The sequence below is a fragment of the Etheostoma spectabile genome, chromosome 18, assembly GCF_008692095.1.
Source record: "Etheostoma spectabile isolate EspeVRDwgs_2016 chromosome 18, UIUC_Espe_1.0, whole genome shotgun sequence".
In the NCBI taxonomy this organism is placed as follows: domain Eukaryota; kingdom Metazoa; phylum Chordata; class Actinopteri; order Perciformes; family Percidae; genus Etheostoma; species Etheostoma spectabile.
The window spans coordinates 6,413,691-6,431,926 of record NC_045750.1 but is presented as its reverse complement, the minus strand read 5'-3'; the positions used below and the strand labels follow the sequence as shown (position 1 = coordinate 6,431,926).

The 18,236-nt window shown below is 41.6% G+C and overlaps 4 protein-coding genes across 6 annotated transcripts; all 4 read right to left on the bottom strand.

The window, feature by feature from the left end:
- Positions 1 to 146: 146 nt before the first annotated feature.
- grem1a (gremlin 1a, DAN family BMP antagonist) lies at positions 147 to 1,372 on the bottom strand. 2 transcript variants are annotated; one of them, XM_032542414.1, is made up of 2 exons: positions 1,258 to 1,372; positions 147 to 1,100 (listed from the first exon to the last, which is right to left on the bottom strand). In XM_032542414.1, the coding sequence occupies exon 2, from the start codon at positions 1,093 to 1,095 to the stop codon at positions 553 to 555; it is 543 nt and encodes a 180-aa protein (XP_032398305.1). In that variant the 5' UTR covers positions 1,096 to 1,100; positions 1,258 to 1,372; the 3' UTR covers positions 147 to 552. The 2 variants fall into 2 exon arrangements, with proteins under 2 accessions (XP_032398305.1, XP_032398304.1); XM_032542413.1 differs by having other exon boundaries at positions 147 to 1,106; positions 1,261 to 1,318.
- Positions 1,373 to 1,470: 98 nt separating this feature from the next.
- scg5 (secretogranin V) lies at positions 1,471 to 6,243 on the bottom strand. Of its 2 annotated transcripts, none has more exons than XM_032542412.1 (6): positions 5,973 to 6,243; positions 5,373 to 5,598; positions 4,344 to 4,493; positions 4,072 to 4,181; positions 3,319 to 3,372; positions 1,471 to 3,121 (listed from the first exon to the last, which is right to left on the bottom strand). In XM_032542412.1, exons 2-6 carry the CDS (start codon positions 5,587 to 5,589, stop codon positions 2,993 to 2,995), a joined length of 660 nt encoding a protein of 219 aa, XP_032398303.1. In that variant the 5' UTR covers positions 5,590 to 5,598; positions 5,973 to 6,243; the 3' UTR covers positions 1,471 to 2,992. The 2 variants fall into 2 exon arrangements, with proteins under 2 accessions (XP_032398303.1, XP_032398301.1); XM_032542410.1 differs by having other exon boundaries at positions 4,072 to 4,184; positions 5,973 to 6,242.
- Positions 6,244 to 6,755: 512 nt separating this feature from the next.
- On the bottom strand, positions 6,756 to 10,165 carry LOC116705929 (rho GTPase-activating protein 11A). The gene is made up of 8 exons (XM_032542408.1): positions 9,838 to 10,165; positions 9,651 to 9,747; positions 9,239 to 9,495; positions 8,758 to 8,909; positions 8,567 to 8,665; positions 8,293 to 8,466; positions 8,119 to 8,209; positions 6,756 to 7,085 (listed from the first exon to the last, which is right to left on the bottom strand). The coding sequence occupies exons 1-8, from the start codon at positions 10,011 to 10,013 to the stop codon at positions 6,965 to 6,967; spliced, it is 1,167 nt and encodes a 388-aa protein (XP_032398299.1). The 5' UTR covers positions 10,014 to 10,165; the 3' UTR covers positions 6,756 to 6,964.
- Positions 10,166 to 11,303: 1,138 nt separating this feature from the next.
- actc1a (actin alpha cardiac muscle 1a) lies at positions 11,304 to 15,774 on the bottom strand. The gene is given in 9 exon segments (XM_032542409.1): positions 11,304 to 11,470; positions 11,586 to 11,767; positions 11,999 to 12,190; positions 12,870 to 12,897; positions 12,899 to 13,032; positions 13,347 to 13,542; positions 13,651 to 13,779; positions 13,891 to 14,044; positions 15,720 to 15,774. Coding segments are annotated over 8 exon segments (1,134 nt in total). The 5' UTR covers positions 14,020 to 14,044; positions 15,720 to 15,774; the 3' UTR covers positions 11,304 to 11,326.
- Positions 15,775 to 18,236: the final 2,462 nt, after the last annotated feature.

Here is an 18,236-nt window from a genome sequence, read left to right as displayed (position 1 = left end):
TCCTTTAGCAGTGCAGATTGTAAAAAATATATATATTTCTATATCCTGATCAGTTTTACATCCCACACAGTGGGGAAAAAATACAACTATCCCAGTCATTTGAAGAAGTCTCCTCACACTTGTATTCTGATGATCCATTAGTTCTGAAATAAAACAAACCTAACTTAAACTTTTTTTTTTTTTTTTTTTTTTTTTTTAGATCATCCTTTTTTTAACTAATCCCTAAACGCTGGGAAAGTCCCTGGATCTAAAATCCTGAAACAGAAAAAAAAAAAATGACTGTGGAAGCAATGACTGATAATTGACAGATTAGATATTCGGACAGAGTGATGGATTAATAATTGCAGCTCAAAGTGTCATATTTCTCTCCATTGATCATAAAAAAAACAGCTCAGGTAAGTTCCTCACCTTTCTATTCCCACTTTATTCTCATGTGTCCTTTAAACAAAATACGCTTTCAGTTGTTTTTTTTTGTTTTTTTGCAAAGCAGCATATTTCCTCCAATGGAAGTGGGAAGAAGGCCATTATCAATCTGGATGTGTCAGTTCGCGTCTAATCCGTATCTATTGTTGTGCAGCGGCACTGCTTTACGCGCTGGATCCGTTTCTTCCTGGTGCTGGGTATCTGACCCGGGCAGAAGAGGGTGTAAGTGATGGTGCTGAAGGTTTTGGGTTTGCAGGCCGAGCAGGACTGAAAGGCGTCTCCGTCCTGGTAATTGTGCCTCGGGATGTAAAAGGAGTTGCATTGTCCGTAGCAAAACCGGTTGAGGATGGTGCGGCTCAGGCAGCCCTCCTCTTGGATGGTCTGCTTGAGCGGCTGTGTCTTGCACCAGTCCAGCCGCAGGTAGCGACGCTCCGTGACATGCAGCGCCTCCTGACTGGACTCCAGCACTTCGTCGGTTGGGGTTACAGACCCCATCCCGCGGGAAATTAGTCCACTGAGGGCGGGTTGTTGACATCTATCCGATTCGTTTGGGTTGTATTTGTGTGGGTACGCGCCTTGAAAGGTGGCAGCATCTGTGCTCCTATGTAAAAGCGGGCAGAGCAGCAGTGCCAAAACTGCTACCGAGATGAGCACTGATGGGGTCTTCATCATTGAAGCTGAAGGAGAAAAACACAAAAGTCAGTCACTGGTGGAGAGAATTTTACGCATTTATTTGAGCGGACTTTTACGCGCGCATTACGCACCAAATAAACAAGAAATTTATAATTGAGGAGTGCACATTGACAAAAACAAGCAGTTTCTAAATCGAGTTACCTTTTTATTCAGGCTCCTCACGAGAAAACGTTATCCAGTCAGACAGTTTATAGCATGTGTTCCTCTTCCAAGTCTTTCCTCCTCTGTCGAGGCTTTATGGATGGCACACCGAGGGAGTTTCTAAAATATTGAGCTTAAACAGAACACGCCCCCAAACCCTGATCCTCACTATTGATCTGAAAGGAAAAAGAAAAAAATCCAACTCCAAATGTGTCAATGCAGATACATCATTTATTTGACTTTACAGAACAAAAACAAACTTTTGGCAAGATGAAGTGACACATGACCGATTCAATGCTGCCTGTACAGACTCATTACTGCAATATGGAGAAGACAACAGATACAAATCTAAGAGCTACAATTTTTGCCATGCTACAGTGATATACTTCACAATTATCCCTTACATGACAAAGCAAAGCTGCTACAGTTAACTATTAACTTCCAAAAATGTGATCTGTATGGAACCTTTGCTTCTAAAGACACAGGTGATCAACTGTGATATCAAGACATAGAAAACTTAAACTTCAGAAACTTTAGTGTTTGGAAATGGATTTCTGTACAGTCAGCTCAGTCGACATTTCTTCAAATCTTTATACAACTTATGTATAACTTTATAATACAGTTGTAGATATACTGTACACTGTCACTTAAGATCTTAAAACATGGTATTTTAGCGTTTTGGTTGAATTGCATCTCTCCTTATAAATAGCCAAGATCTTGAAAATTCTAATAAGATAAATAACACTTTAACTGGTCTTTGGCTTACAATCAAATTGAAGAGTAACAGTTGGCTTTTTGAACATTATGGTTCATTCTTGACCTTCGAAAACAGCAGCTGTGAAAAGAAATCTTAATCTACTTGTTTGAGAAACTTTGAGCTTTAATTTTCTGATGTTTTTTTCTATTTTCTCTGTCATGAGTCAGAAAAAAAGACTTATAAATGTTTCTGTGACCAAGTACTCGGATGCTAAATCTTTAATAAAAGGCAAGTGTTTGTTGCACCAATTGTAAGACAGGTATACAGTATGTTGGGCCTAATTAGTAACAAGGTCTGGGCTAATTAATATGATAACCGAGCTGTGGTAAATCAAGTCCGTTTTTGGACTCAAGATGGTTTTCCTATGGTCCCGGAATCGCTGGTATTTGGTCTTGGCTCGGTCACTCTTCTTGCCAAATATGGCTTTTTGTCTCGACCGAGTCCAGGAGTCTTTAGGTTTATAATATTGGAGGGAAAGTGAAACCCTGGCCACCTGATAACCAATCACACTCTACATTATCTTTGCACGCCCTGCTCAAGTTAGTGCCATTCATTGTCATTTAGTGAACACACTGTAACAAAACAGATGTCCACCAATTCTGCCATAATCAAAGTGTTATTAAAATCACCCGGAATTTTACAGCACTGCGCCTAAAAAGAAACAGGGCAGACTGCAAATTTTGCAAAGCAACAATTTAGGAAACCTGTGGGACAAAGTCAAAGTTTTTTTCTGTCCTGGACTCTGCGTTGTCTTGGACTCAAATCTCTTTGGACTCCGTTTTGACTTGGTCTCCACAAAAGTGGTCTTGATTACAGCCCTGGATTACAATACAATAAAAAAACATGAACTAGTTTAAAGCTGCTATTCTTTATTTCACAACACTTGCAGTGAAGTCACAAATCCAAAGCTTATTAACCAAAACGCTTATAAAGTTAGTGTTACAAATTTGTATCTGGGAGTGTTGAAGGCGCAGGAGTTTAGGTGGTGGACTTGCTGGCACCAGAGACGATCGGGGCCTCTTCCTCCTCTTCCTCAGAGAAGTGAGGAACAGATTTTTTAGCGACCACATTGTCCAGCCGCTGGCCCATTAGATATGGATTGACACTCTGCAGAGAGGCAGGGAAACATATTACTTTAAACATAAAAAACTTCAGAGATGTTTAGCTTGTAGAAAAAAAAAAAAACATCACTTGACATCTAAAGCTGTGAGTTTAAGAGTACATCGCTCCCTTCAGGGGCAGAGTTCAGTGCTGGTGATGTGGTTTCTCAGACAATACAAAAAAGGAAGAAGACAACACGATACCCTTTTTCTTCTTTTCGGTCCTCCCTTCAGTTTTTGGTACAAAAGCTCCTTGTTCTGAAAGGAAACAGACATTAAATCATGTATCCGTTGTTTCACAGCCAGTCCCTTTGTTCCTAACTTACAGTCTACAAATTTCCTGAATCCCTTCTCAAGGAATACAGACACTTAGAGGCATTTTCTTCACTCAGGAATGAATTAAACAAGTTGTTTGATCTTGAGGGTTACGCTTCCAATCTTTGGAGATATGTAGCTCTTATTTCTAAGGAATGTATGCACGTTACTGTGAACAAAAGCATGTCCAAAAATTAATGTAAAAGGAATATTAATGTGTATCCATCCTCTGAGTAAGTTTCACCTGGTTAACATCTATATGTGCACCAGAGGGGATTTCTTTACAATTACAAGGGAAGCTAAGCTTCCCTTGTAAGGTCAAAAAAAAACATATTGACTAAAAATGTGTGCACATTGTGCACCTGATGATGTAAAAGCAGGCATACTTGATTTGCAGGTGAAAAACTGGTGAACTCTGTGGTAATGACGCATTTCTGCATGGTATCATTTTTCCTGATAATTAATGACTTGTCTCATCAATATTTGATATTTTCTGGTAATTTTAAGATCTTTGGACGGTTTGGACTAAAAGAGCAATCTGAAACTCTGGGAACTAAGGAGCACATTTCACCATTTGATTGATCTTTGAGAAAAAAAAAAAAAAAAAAAAAAAAATTAGTGACAGTCCTACTCTGTACTCACCCACTTCGCCAGGGCCGGGTAGTCGTGCTCGGGGTCAAACAGGTGCTGGTGTTTCTGAAACTCTCTGCTGAACTCGGCTGTGTCCGGAGCGTTTTCCAAACAGCCGTCTGCTGCTGTGAGCGTGATGAGGCACAGAAATGAATGTCCAAAAACAACAAATGAATACAATAAAGAACAGAAAGAATCAGTACTGTAGTATTAACAGCAACATTTGCCCTAAAGTTTATTCTGAGACAGTAGTATGTTAATTAATAATTAAGTAGATTTTCTACCGGTCTTTCCCAGGGGACAGGGGTTCGGAGGGTCTGGGTACCCATGATCTTCACTGAAGTCTTTGGGAACGTTGTCGCCGGTCAGCTCGGCCACAATGTTGGGGATGTTGCCAAAGGGGCCGAGGTGCTGCAGCCCCTCGTGAGCACCACCTTGTGGAGATCAACAAACATCACAACCACTACAAAAACAACAGCACTACCAAAGCTTCAGAATACAAGTACAGCCATCGATGTATCTATAGCATCTGTCTCTGCATATAACCCCTGAGAAATGATCAGTGAGATCACGTGCACTACGCATTGAATCTGTCTCAAACTGTTGAATAATCTGCAACTATTTTGATGATAGATTGTCATTTTTAAAGCAGGAATTCAAAAAGATTTCTCTGGTTTCAGCTTGTCAAACCTGAGGATCAGAGCACACACACACACACACACACACACACACACACACACACACACACACACACACACACACACACACACACACACACACACACACACACACACACCACACACACACACACACCACACACAACACACACACACACACACACACACACCACACACAACACACACACACAACACACACACACACACACACACACACACACACACACACACACACACACACACACACACACACACACACACACACACACACACACACACACACACACACACACCACACACACACACACACACACACCACACACACACACACACACACACACACACACACACACACACACCACACACACACACACACACACACACACACACACACACACAACACCACACACACACACACCACACACACACACACACACACACACACACACACACACACACACACACACACACACACACACACACACCACACACCACACAAAACACACACACACACACACACACACACACACCCTACTGTCCACGTCTCCCTTATGTTTCTGCCATAGAATAGGTTATTTTTATGGTTTCACCACCACCAACAAAACAACAAAACGCACCCTAAAGCAGCCAACATACCCTGTATGCTCTGAGGCCCGACGATGTTCGTGGCCTGATGTGCGGGGTACTCCACCCTGGGCCGAGCGATGCCCAGCTGCTCCATGACGCCGTGCAGGAGCCGCTGGATGTCGGCCTCAGACACCTGGTCCGCCGTGCGGGGGCTGCGGGCTGGAGCTCTGTCTACATGCAGGCACAGGAGGAAGCCGAGCAACGATAACCGGACCGCGGAGCCCATTTCTGTCACCTGCCGAAGAAAAACAGTATACCGCACGATTAGTATACAGCTGCATTTTCTGTAAGACACGTGACATGACAGGTTAATTAGCTAGTTAAAGCCATAGCCTACTATAGAAAGTGTGATGCTTTCATGTTATCTGTTGTGTAGAAAACGTAGCCCACAACGCTACATTATCTGTAAATGGAAGGTGCGCCACTCTGAAAACAGAGCCAAGGCCGATGAAATGGTCTATAAATAGCCAATATGTCTATTAAACGGATAGAATACCATCTATTAAAATACAAACTGTATTTAATGACATTCATTCTAAGACACGTAGGCTATACTTTTATTGCTTGATATCACAAGTGACCAAAACGGGAATTTGTATCTGTTCTTACCGTGTTGTTGCTGATGGTTGGACCTGCGTACTGCGCGAGACCTCTATCAAGCTGGCAAGAAAATCTGTTTTTTTCCCGGTCTCCAGAATAAAAGCTTGCTTCACAAACACGATGAATTAAGTGATTCCGAAATGTTTATCGCCAATTTCCGCTGAGTTTAATTCATACCAAGTTGAATTAGAAACATTTGGATTTGAATGCTTTGTTCTTAAAGCATAGACCTATGAAGGTTTTGGTTTACCCGGTTCCTTTGTCCCACTTTATTTTGAAGAAAAAGAAAAAAAAAAAAAGCCTATTTCCACTGTCAGCAGAAGGGCCCATTACGCAACCTTGCAGGATGCAATCCGCCTCATTTCAGGGTTCAGATGCAGTTGCTAAGATACCATATCCTCTCTTCTCATTGGCTGTTACATTATGGGCCCGCTGTTATTATGGGCCCACTAAAACTGAACCGAGAGGAGGCACAAGGAAAGTTTCTGCAGCTGGGATCATAATATATCAAAACAGTAATTTTTAATACAATTCTATTTAATACAATTATCTGCAACCATCTGTTTGGGTGGTTAGTGTAATAAATAATTCATCAGCATGCATTGTTGCAATATTCGGCTAAATTAAGAGAATCAGGCTACAAACTAGTGTTTTCTTGGCTTATCCAACTTAATTTAATCTTTCTTCACGTCCATTTTATTGTCTTAAACTTTGTTTTGTTTTTAAACTCCTATCCATCCACGTACATCTGCAGGTAAAGAAATTATTATGAAAAACAACATTTATTCACTTAATATAAAAGTTTGGTGAATGCAGTCTTGGTGTGAAATAAATAGCCCAATACATAAATTCATTAAAATGTAGAATGTTAAAACATAACTTAAGAACTGATTTAAGATACTAAAGCACCTTATAAATATAAATCAGCTCATCAGACATAACATTAAAATTTGGCAGTAATAGGGGATAGCCTACATGACAACTGCGCAATACTGAAACGTCTACAGTGAAAAGCGTTTTCTCCCGGGTGTGAGCTTTAGTCTCCCGACACCAGTGAGCACAGGAGAGCTGTGTGCATCTTGTCCTCTGGTGAACCTCGGGAAAAGACCCAAACGCAGATCTCTGAAAACAAACCAAAAGATCCGTTTTATGGGTTTTAGATTTGGGGAGGTTGTAGTTTTTAAAATGAAGCCACTGAAAAAGTGTCCACCATAGTTTCAGAATCCCTAAAACCAGTAAGTACAGTTCAAGATTTGTTTTTTTTTTGCAACAGTGAGTTGTTTTAGTGCTGTCAAACAATTAAAATATTTAATCGTGATTAATCACATTAATTTCATTGTTAATTTGCAATTAATTGCACATTTGTATCCATTTTAAAATGTCCTTTAATTTATTTTTGATCCATCGTTTCCTCATTTTAATGCTCTCATCAACATGGTAAAGTGGATCATTCATTAAATTGAACACCATTGGCCTGTAGCCTACTGTAGTGTTCACACAACATTCTCACTTGGAGCAAATAATCTCCCACAATGCAACACTGTCCATCAATAAAAAGGGTGGAAAAAATAAATACTTCGACGAGGGGGCGGAGAATTAGCATCAGCTGTGTGCTTGGCCATCAGGTGGTATTTCAGACTGGACGTGCTGCGATGATAGCTCAGTTCACGACGACCAAACACACAGATCACTTTGGTCTCGTCAATGGAACATTTGGCAACTTTTAAAGAGGAAACTTTCCAATCAGAATCTTATTGGCATTCGTTTTGGCGTCTCGCGCTCGCCATCCACTCAAAACGTAACGCTACTACTCGTTTGCCGGCTCGCAAGCCCAAACGAGTGTGTGCGGCGTGCCTGTTTCGTTTCCGGTCTGGCTTGATCCGGTGTGGTGTTGTACTTTTTATAACGTTACAAACTGTTGCAACAGCATGTGAAGAAAACTACAAAGTTTGCCAGGCCAAAAAGAACATTAATCTCTTGATTAAATAATCTTCATTTAATTGACAGCACTAGTATTTTTATTTTTAACAGGACACAATTTCACATTTAGTAGAAACCACATTCTCAACATGTATTAACTATCCTAATTCCCTTCGCCAATTGCTTAATTGGTTCAAAACTGCCAATTAAGTAATTAGATGCTTTTAGAATTTACCTTTTTAGTTTCTCTTGCGGGGTCTTGCATGCATCTTTGCCAACGGGGCCATCGTTGTCCAATAAAGTCGTTGCAGGACAGAAATCGTGTTCTATGGACAAAGGTAACATGTTTTGTACACAAATGGGGAATTTCATATTTGTTACAGCCCGTTTTTCTTCATCTTGTGTTTACCTGCATGAGGCATACAGGTCCTAAACAGCAGGACATTGGGGAAAGTGGCGAGGCCGATGCTTCTCCTGAGCGAGGGTCTGTCTCCTGAGGTGAACTCTTGGCTCTGCTCAGAGGACCGAGGCCTGACAGTTGACCTCGCTTGAACCCAAGGCATCGTCTTCACAGACCGCATCACTGCAAGTGTTGGAGCAAATTAAATAAAAAAAAAGGGGGCTGTCAGGTGAGACAAAGCTAGTGGCACTATTCCATTTCTCTAGTTCTTTATACATTTTACCTTCAAAACTTTGTCTTTTTCTGTGTCCTCCCTTTGTATCTTTAATATGGAAATTCATCAGAAACTCCATACCATCAATTACAGCGCTGGGAATCACACCTAAAGCAAACAAACGTTGCAGATAGCCAGTCCGTGAATATATGTCGTTAACTAAACAAAAAGTGTCAAGACAGAATGATTTGGTTTGTTACCGAATAAGTCAGGCTTTTCAATGAACGTGCGTAGGACGAGAACTCTGAGTTCGAGTCTCCCTTCAGACATCTCTGCCTTGTTGGGAGGCGGTAAAAGACACGGAGCGAAGACTATAGCGAGGTTGGAGCTGGTCATCAAGTTTTCGTTGCATCTGACAGCAGTGCATTACATTGGAGAAATTAAATTGGTATTAATCATGTGTGGATTCCTGTGTAAAGAACAAAAATCCTCATTAAACTGATACTTAAAAAAAAAAAGAAAAAGAAAAGGCCCATAATTTTAAGCAATTTACACTTGCTATCATTTCACTGTAGACAACTTCCCAACCTGGTGCCAAAACCTACCCCCCAAGGGGTTTCTTGATAAATCAAGTACCAAGACACCAAATAGACTCTTCTTTCCTTTTTTTCCCCCCTTGTGAAACGACAAGATATATTTTAATCTCTTTGCACATTTAAAGACAATCTATTTCTCTCAAACCTCTGGGAGACTGCAGAGAGGAAGTCAAACAGGTAATGCAGACAGGACGAGTTTCTGGCAGGGAGCAAACAGGACAGCAGCTGAAGGGCTGAAGTTCTGTCCTGCAGGTTGGACAGCGACTGGGCTTTCAGCAGTGCTGCATGGAGCTCAGAGGGGAACAAAGGCTCTGGCAGCTCCCTGCAAAACTGTTTGATGAGCGTTGCAACATCGTAAGAGAAGGCTGTGGACAGACACCCCTCTCCTCTATTCAGCTTGGCCTGAAATGGACACAAGGAGGGCAACGGGGTGACGCATCGCCACATCAGATAAGATACAGAACCAGTGTGCTCAAACCACCAGATGGCAATATTGCTCCAGTAGAACTTTGGTAAAAAAAAAAAAAAAAAAAAAAGTCAATAGGTTACAGTCTCACCCTGAGGGTCTTAATGCGAGGAAGCGAGCCTGGTTTTCTGAACAGGCCTACAGTCCCAGCACGCTCCAGAAGAAATGAACATGCATCCACCAAAAAGCTGAGACACAACACGATCAAACAAAGGATTCATCTCTGACCTGTTGTCACAGTTTAAGATCAGATACTTTCTAATCCTATTACTACTCACCAGGGTACTAGTCCAAACACAGGAATGTACTGCCTGGGTAAAATCTCCAGAGGGACACCGAAGATCTTTGTCCCACCGATGAACAATCTCTGCTTTTTCTTCTCAGAGATCCTCACTGTTATCCCATAAATAACTTGAAGGTGAAACTGAAGCACATTACAGTCTATAACCTTCATGATCTAAATTTCACTGAGCAATAGTAAAAATGACAAAGTTCAGCAACCTTACACTGAAACACCGAAATCCTTTACTCACTTGGTAAAATCAGTGGTGAATGAAGGAGGCTGGCTTTATAATGCTCATTCATATCACCTGTGGCACAGGTGAGGAGGAATGAAAGGAAAGTGTTGTGTTCAGGGCACATGGGGAAGGTGGGAGATTTGGTAGTTTAACTTAAAACTAAAATTGACTTTACCTTTTGTAGTTAAGTCTTGGTCACGGTAATTGTTGAAAGTGCTACATTATGTTCCCATTTAAAATCTCAGATAAAAAGTAAGTTGTTCAACTGTGACGGACTCATAAAGAGCACACTCACACCAGGCCCCCTACGTCCATAAACACACTAATTTCTTTCCATTGTAGCCTTCCATCCACACAGGTATTTTCCATGTTCCAAATTTTGGCTTTTATAAAACAATTCTCGGAACGGATTGATCTAAAAATCCATACAGTACACATGTATGCTAGCAGTCAAATGTTTGGGGTCACTTGGAAATTTCCATTGCACTCCATTATAGACAGAATACCAGCTGAGATCAGTTGCATTGTTTTTTTCAACCAAGGCAGCAGTTTTTAGATTAAATTATGTGCTTACATAATTGCAAAAGGGTTCTCCAATGTTTTCTCTGTTTTTTTTTAAATTATATCAGATTAGTAACAGAATGTGCCTTTGGAACATTGGATAAATGGTTGCTGATAATGGGCAATGTTGATATTGCATTAAAGATCAGCCCCCCCCCCACTCAGATCAGCTGGTATTCTGTCCATAATGGAGTGGTATGAAAATGTTTAAGTGACCCCAAACTTTTGACCAGTAGTGCATGTATGTACCCTGGGTTTGGACAGATCTGGGGAAAACTGTAATTTCCCACTATGCACTTTGGGCATAGAATAATCTGCAAACAGATCTAAATTCTTTAATTGATTGTAAAAAAAATCTCTTCTGTCATGTGTAATTTAATTCTTTTTTTAAATTAAAAAGCATTTTTTTCTAAATCAGGTTTTGCAAAGGGGGAATTACAACAGTTTTTTTCTTAAGAGGAAAAGTGAAAGATCATATATTGACATATATATTGCATATTGCCGTCTTATATATTCATGGACATGCTCACTATCTGCGTATTGACGCTCCAGACTGTTACTGTTAAAATCAATTATTTTTATTAAAACAGAACATGTATATACAGCAAAAGACACAGTAGAAATAAAGATATGGATGGAAAGCTGGTGTAGTTTGGTTTGTTTGGTTTTTTGGTGCCGGTTTGGAAATTTAGAAGCACTTCCTGTGGACGATGGAGGGGCCAGCCTCATCGTACTCCTGCTTGCTGATCCACATCTGCTGGAAGGTGGACAGGGAGGCCAGGATGGAGCCGCCGATCCAGACGGAGTATTTCCTCTCAGGGGGAGCGATGATCTACAGGGAAGAGGAGAGATACAGGTTGGTATGAGAGCATTTAACAACATACTGAGGTTCAGACACTTCCTGTCAACCTGAGTGAACCAGTCCGTGCTGGTCGATGAGAGCTCACCTTGATCTTCATTGTGCTTGGGGCCAGGGCGGTGATCTCCTTCTGCATTCGGTCAGCAATACCCGGGTACATGGTGGTTCCACCAGATAGCACGTTGTTGGCGTACAGGTCCTTACGGATGTCAATGTCACACTTCATGATGCTGTTGTATGCAGTCTCATGGATTCCAGCAGACTCCATACCTGGGCAGGCAAGAGGAGAAAGTGTTACCATGAAAAATGTGTTTTGAAAATAAATTTTAAAGAGGGCCCTGAAATATCAAAAATGCAATAGGCTACATTTTTTGTGTGGAACACAAGGGGAAGTAAACTCGCATTCACTGTACATATGAAACATGATCAGACATAGTGTGACTAGCAGACTGTGTGGTGTTCACAGCTACTGAGTGTTGGTGATCAGCTGTTGTGACTCACCGATGAAGGAGGGCTGGAACAGGGTCTCCGGGCAGCGGAAACGCTCGTTGCCGATGGTGATGACCTGACCGTCGGGCAGCTCGTAGCTCTTCTCCAGGGAAGAGGAGGAGGCGGCGGTGGCCATCTCATTCTCGAAGTCCAAGGCAACGTAGCACAGCTTCTCCTTGATGTCACGCACGATCTCACGCTCAGCTGGAGGGAGTAAATCAATCACAGTTTAGTTCATTAACCACAATGATGTATAATCTACAAACAGCTTTCTGAAGGAAAAAATAACACCTTTCGCTTACAAATAAAACATACAATTCATGAGCAATACACTGGGATTCATGCTGCCATGCCATACTTGGTACGACCAGCTACGTTAGCAATTGTTAGCCTAAATGTTGAATCAAGACTGAAACTTTTAAATTATGGATAATGCATTCTTTCAATAAATGAAAAGTTGAATTAATACTCATGAGAAATAAAACCCACCCTTCCTCAAATATATAAAGTCAGTGGTTTTGCTGTGACGGCCCTACTTGGCCTGTTATGACCATTAGCTTCTGGGGGGTTCATAGGTCCTATAGGTTCTTTATATAAAATTGTAAGAAATTGGTAAGGGGTATCTTTGCAGTTCAAGCCGCAAATAAGGGAGATGGCCATTTCTAAATGCAGGTTGAATGGTAAATAAATACGTTTAGCCAATGTGGAGATATCAGTGTCCAAAGAAAATAAAAGCTAACCATCTTGTTTACAAGTTCTTTGTCACTTGTTGTCATGTTACATAGTCTTGCTTTAAATAAAGGTATATGCCCTCATAAAACCCTTTCTTAATCTTATAAGCCAATCACTTTGTGTTTCCAGTTAACTGCTGGTGCTTTCTTACCTGTGGTGACGAATGAGTAGCCACGCTCCTGTCAGGATCTTCATCAGGTAGTCAGTCAGGTCGCGACCGGCCAGATCCAGACGCATGATGGCGTGGGGCAGAGCGTAACCCTCATAGATGGGCACGTTGTGGGTCACACCATCCCCAGAGTCCAGCACAATACCTGTCCACAAAAAGCAGCAGTTTGTCAGAACACAGCACATGAAAGGTAGGTATGTTTTTTTGTTTAAGATTATTTTTTGGGGGCGTTTTTAGGCCTTTATTTCCATGGGACAGCAGAAGACATGAAAGGGGAGAGAGAGGGTGAACAACGTGCAGCAAAGGGCTGCAGAGTTGAACCCGCAGTCGCTGACTCAAGGAGCAAACCTCTACACATGTGCGCCTGCTCCACCAACTGAGCAAACCCAGCCACAGAGATGTGTGTATTTTATCGACTTGCAATGTTGCACAGTCATGGAGTTTATGGCAGAGACTCACCGGTGGTACGACCAGAGGCGTACAGGGACAGCACGGCCTGAATGGCCACATACATGGCAGGGACGTTGAAGGTCTCAAACATGATCTGGGTCATCTTCTCCCTGTTGGCCTTGGGGTTGAGGGGGGCCTCAGTAAGCAGGGTGGGGTGCTCTTCTGGGGCCACACGAAGCTCATTGTAGAAGGTATGGTGCCAGATCTGTGAAACCGGAACAGTAAAGACTATGTCAGGGATAGAAGTAAACTGACTCAAAACTAGGCTCCAATAATAAATACAAGATTTTAAGATATTGTTGTTTTTCATCACCTTCTCCATGTCGTCCCAGTTGGTAATGATGCCGTGCTCGATGGGGTACTTCAGAGTCAGGATACCCCTCTTGCTCTGGGCCTCGTCTCCCACATAGCTGTCCTTCTGACCCATACCCACCATCACACCCTGAAAACGTAAAGCAAACACATCTTAGAATCTCAGGAACAACATAGACCCATGCAGACACCCTGTGATGAAGCTTTTTTTAGCAGTTTGTGGGTCTTTCAGAATTCCTACCTGGTGACGGGGGCGTCCAACAATGGATGGGAAGACAGCACGGGGAGCGTCATCACCAGCAAACCCAGCCTTGACCAGGCCAGAGCCGTTGTCGCACACCAGGGCGGTGGTCTCGTCGTCGTCACACATGTTTGGTCTATTCTGGGCTGGTCTACTGTACAAGACAGAGGACGGAAACACTAACATCAACACAACGTTTACATCAAAACACTGAACATTATTCACTCTTTTAAAGGTTCTTAACAAAGTTTCAGTTAATCAAGGTGAATATTTGCAGGAAATTTACCCATATCAAGTGTAACGTTTACATTTAATTCTTATTTAACTTGAAAAAAAAACAATACAATGCAATCCTGAGAAACTATGTAGCACTATGTTTAGTATGAAGACACCTCTGAGTGCTTCAATCTCCTCTCTCTAGTATCACACACAAACACACACTCATAGGTCTATTTAAAGCTTCGGGACTCCAGTCACCCTCCTTTGCCCCCACAACCTGTCCTCTGTATCTCATCATTATTCCAGGGCCAGTTAACAGCTGAGTCGGTGTGTCTTTTGACAAGTGGCAGGAGGAGGCCTGGCCTCTCAGCTGTCGCCACATAATGCTCTCCTCTGTTTGGAGCCAGACCATGTGTTCTGGTCCTTCCAGGATCTCTGGACACAGCCTGCATCTCAAGTGCATCCTGCATCCCATCCCTCCCCTCCCCCATGTCATGGAATTCAGCCTCAACTCTAAATGAGCCAACTATGAAATCACCACTGAGCATCTCTGGAAAATCAAACATCTATTTTATCTGTCCACTCTTACATTCCTCCTCTGAGGTTGTCCTCTGGACTCTTATCCACCAGGCCAAAACATTTTATATAAACTTTTGCAAATCAATGCCATTCATTGAGGCTATGAGTTAGGTTCTTCTTCTGACCAGAGCACAGGTATAAGAATCTCCTCAACTTAACAGTCATTTACCATTATTAACACTACACTTGCAGCTAAACATGATTGTGTCATTTGAAGGTATTACACTTTTTGTAAAAGATTTTAGAAAACGTATAGAAAAAATAATGTGCAAAATACTTCAAGACGTTATTTTTATTCTAGGGTTTCCACAGTGTACCAACCAGCTTTTATGTAAATAGTTATTATTGATGCAGGAAAATGACTTGACTGCTTTTCATTTTCATTTGAACAGGAAAGCCTCCATTAGATTAATAATCTAATTTTTAAGAATGTCTTGGCCAAAATAGGCAGACCCAACTTTTTAGAACTATTTAGAATTTTTAGTTTCCCACAATAGTATTTGCTACTTTAAAGGGTTTTCATCTCTTTCATGGAAATACATTTTGTTGAACACACTGGATTGTTCTTTTTGATATTTAAACAGTCAAACTTGAAATACTGTATTTAATCAAAAAGTATATCAGTGTTAATAGGTTTCTTATACTGTGTCTGAGTTGAGTTAGAGCTTCATAGCTGCCACACCACAGCAAGCATCCCATCCCTGCATCCCTCAGAGTATTTCATTCAGTCTGCAGAGTGCAGGTCACTGTTCTGGATGATCTGTCCATATTTAGCAACACTCTGTACTTTGAGCGCCACGAAATTTCCAACAACCTTTTTTTTTTTCTTTCTTTCAGCTTTCCCTTCTCTTATGTTCAACGCTTATCTGCACCCAAACAACACATCAGCTCTGATCTCAGAAACCAAACCACTATAAACAAAAAGAAAAAAAATCCATGTTGTGGCAGTAAAATGTCCTACAGTAGCAGCAACTGCTCATCCTACTTGAAAGAAATGAAAAGAAATGAATGAAGACTGCAAAGTGACTCACCAAGTTGTAACCACAAGACTGGAGTTTCCACTGGGACGAAGGGCCGAGGCTGCAAGGGGGTCCTTAAATATGTCCCACCGTCCTCAGGCTGGGGGGCCGGTGGGCGGGCTCAGGAGTTCACACAAGCCCAAATTAAGTGCTGCTTAGCAAAATGGTTCAGTAAAGTGGATCCCGTGTCAGGGATTCCATCAAACAGGAAAGATGCCTTGGAGAGGAAAGGCAATGGACAGTAGTGCGGATTAGTGGGAAGTTTCATGAAGGCTTGACTGGACAAATGGTTACATTACAGTTTCATAGTGTTGTTAAGGAGCTCTAAGATATCCTTAAATCACAACATACACATTTGAGACTACTATATATGTATTTTTTTTCCATATGTTGCATCTAAATTGTATTTTAGGCATCAAATTACTTTCTTTAAGCATTTTAAATCAATGTGACAGAGAGATCGGGACACTAAAATCCCTTAAGTGCAATATCATCAACAAGATAAAACATAGCAGCATCTTTTTCACACTTGTACTTTGTGGAGCTTCCTTCAGGTCCCTAAGGATGTGTTAATATGACTAAGCTCATGCAGGGCACTGGGGGGGGTGGGTAATTGGGGGGTGCAATTGTAATCTGAGATCTTGTATTAGCAAGCTGGTAAAGGAGCCGTCTAAGGGGAACCTGCCTGTGACAGTTTGCCAGTGTCAAAGCATGTGTGTGCAGAAGGAAGGGTGGGGGGGGGGCAAAAACATGCCAGACAGCAGACAGCTGAGCGGCAATATTGTAAGAGGAGGGTGGGAGCTGAGGCCAGGCCCCAGACCTCCACCAGACGACAGATCCCTGGGAAGGCCTGTGCATGGAGCGACGAGCACTGGTTCTGAACTCTGATTGGCTCCAGTGTCTCCTTTTAGGGAAATGGAGTGTAACAGGTACCAGAGGCTGCATGTCGCCACAGACTGCAGCCAGAGCTCAGGCTCCTTATTTGTCACCCCGCACTGCTCCCATACGTCCCTATGCTGGAGCCCTATCGGGCCACTGTGAGTGCAGTAAGAATGTAAATTCCTCCTAACACTTTGAAATAGTCCATTCGTAGCCGTGTGCACCTCAAAGGGAGATGCTACTAACCTACTTGTCCATTTCATACACTTTGCCAACTGATAACTATTCATAAAGTTTTGTGTGAATTTCCTGGTGAAGTCTGCAAATTGTTTCATGCCTTGTAAAGAAGGTCATGTAAACATCAACTTGTTGATGTTTACATGACGTACAATGTTTAAAAGTTTAGACATTCAGTTCACTTTCCCATTGAATGGAGAAAACAGCAAATCTCTCATAATCGAGAATGTTGAAGTAGATTAAAAAAAGTCTGTCCTTGGTCTGTTTTTGAAAAGAAAAATGAAAGACAAAAGTATTAAACATAAGTTGACAATATACCATCACAATATACTGTAGATATACCATGACTGTAACTTTGGGTAACTTATAGTAAAGTTAACAGAGGATTTGCGTATTATTTGCATACCTGAAAGCTTTGTGTACGCTCTGCAGTGATGACGGTACCCTGATCATTCCAAAGAAAGAGAAATACTTTTTCTTTTTCTCTTACAGCAGCAGAGAGAGTGAATAAACACCGTCCTTTAGGAGCCTTCTGATGGTCAGCAACAGTCAGTGGTGGAAAAAGCATTCAGATAATTTACTGGAGAAAAAGTAACAATACCACATTGTAAAAAATACATTTAAGGATGTACTGTAATTAGGTGTTACATACATGTACACTATCTTTCTTTAAATTGTAATGGAGTTGAAGTATAAAGTATTTGAAATGGAAATAATCAAGAAAAGTACCTTAAAATTGTACTTATGTAGAGTATTTGAGTAAGTTTACTTAGTTACTTCTGACTACTGACAACAATTTCTACAGACTACAAATCCCAAATCAGAAGTTTCACAAACAAAATGGTCTTCATCCCCTGGTGAATAACACAGAATTGACAACGAAAAAAACAACATCAAAGTTTCATGATTCTGAATGAGTTGATAAGATTTACACCAACCAAACAGTACATGTTTCAACAACTCATATTAACTATCTTATTCAGTAAATGGATCTGCTGCACATAGTTGAGCAGAGAGTAGGAGTCAGAAACAGCCGTTTCATCCAGTTTCTGGAGGAAACTGTTGCTGTGTTTTGTCAACAGCTCCCTTCAAGTCAAAGAAGCACTTTTTGGCACAGTCCTATCTTTATCACCAGGACTTTAGGGATAAAGCAGATCGGTCTTAAATGGGTCATGGTTTGAGGGACATTCGTCCTTATAAGGACATGTGGGAAGCACGCAGTTTGCCTGTCTTGACAGCTGCCCCCTCTGCACTTCACCCCCCACCTCCTCCAACACACACACACACACACACACACGCACACACACACACACGCACACACACACACGCACACACACACACAACACACACACACACACACACACTTCAGCAGCTGTTAGCAACAATTGCTTTTTAACTATCAGGTCCTGCAGT

Excerpts from the sequence above, each read along its gene's own strand:
- LOC116705929 (XM_032542408.1), bottom strand. The coding sequence starts at position 10,013 with ATGAAGGTTATAGACTGTAATGTGCTTCAGTTTCACCTTCAAGTTATT. Across the intron at positions 8,910-9,238 it reads CTCTCTGCAGTCTCCCAGAG|ATGCAACGAAAACTTGATGA; the intron begins GTTTGAGAGAAA and ends CACTGCTGTCAG. Across the intron at positions 7,086-8,118 it reads CCGCAAGAGAAACTAAAAAG|AGATCTGCGTTTGGGTCTTT; the intron begins GTAAATTCTAAA and ends GTTTGTTTTCAG.
- grem1a (XM_032542414.1), bottom strand. The coding sequence starts at position 1,095 with ATGATGAAGACCCCATCAGTGCTCATCTCGGTAGCAGTTTTGGCACTG.
- scg5 (XM_032542410.1), bottom strand. The coding sequence starts at position 5,589 with ATGGGCTCCGCGGTCCGGTTATCGTTGCTCGGCTTCCTCCTGTGCCTG. Across the intron at positions 4,185-4,343 it reads CTGTCCCCTGGGAAAGACCG|CAGCAGACGGCTGTTTGGAA; the intron begins GTAGAAAATCTA and ends TCACGCTCACAG. Across the intron at positions 3,122-3,318 it reads GACCGAAAAGAAGAAAAAGG|AGTGTCAATCCATATCTAAT; the intron begins GTATCGTGTTGT and ends GCCTCTCTGCAG.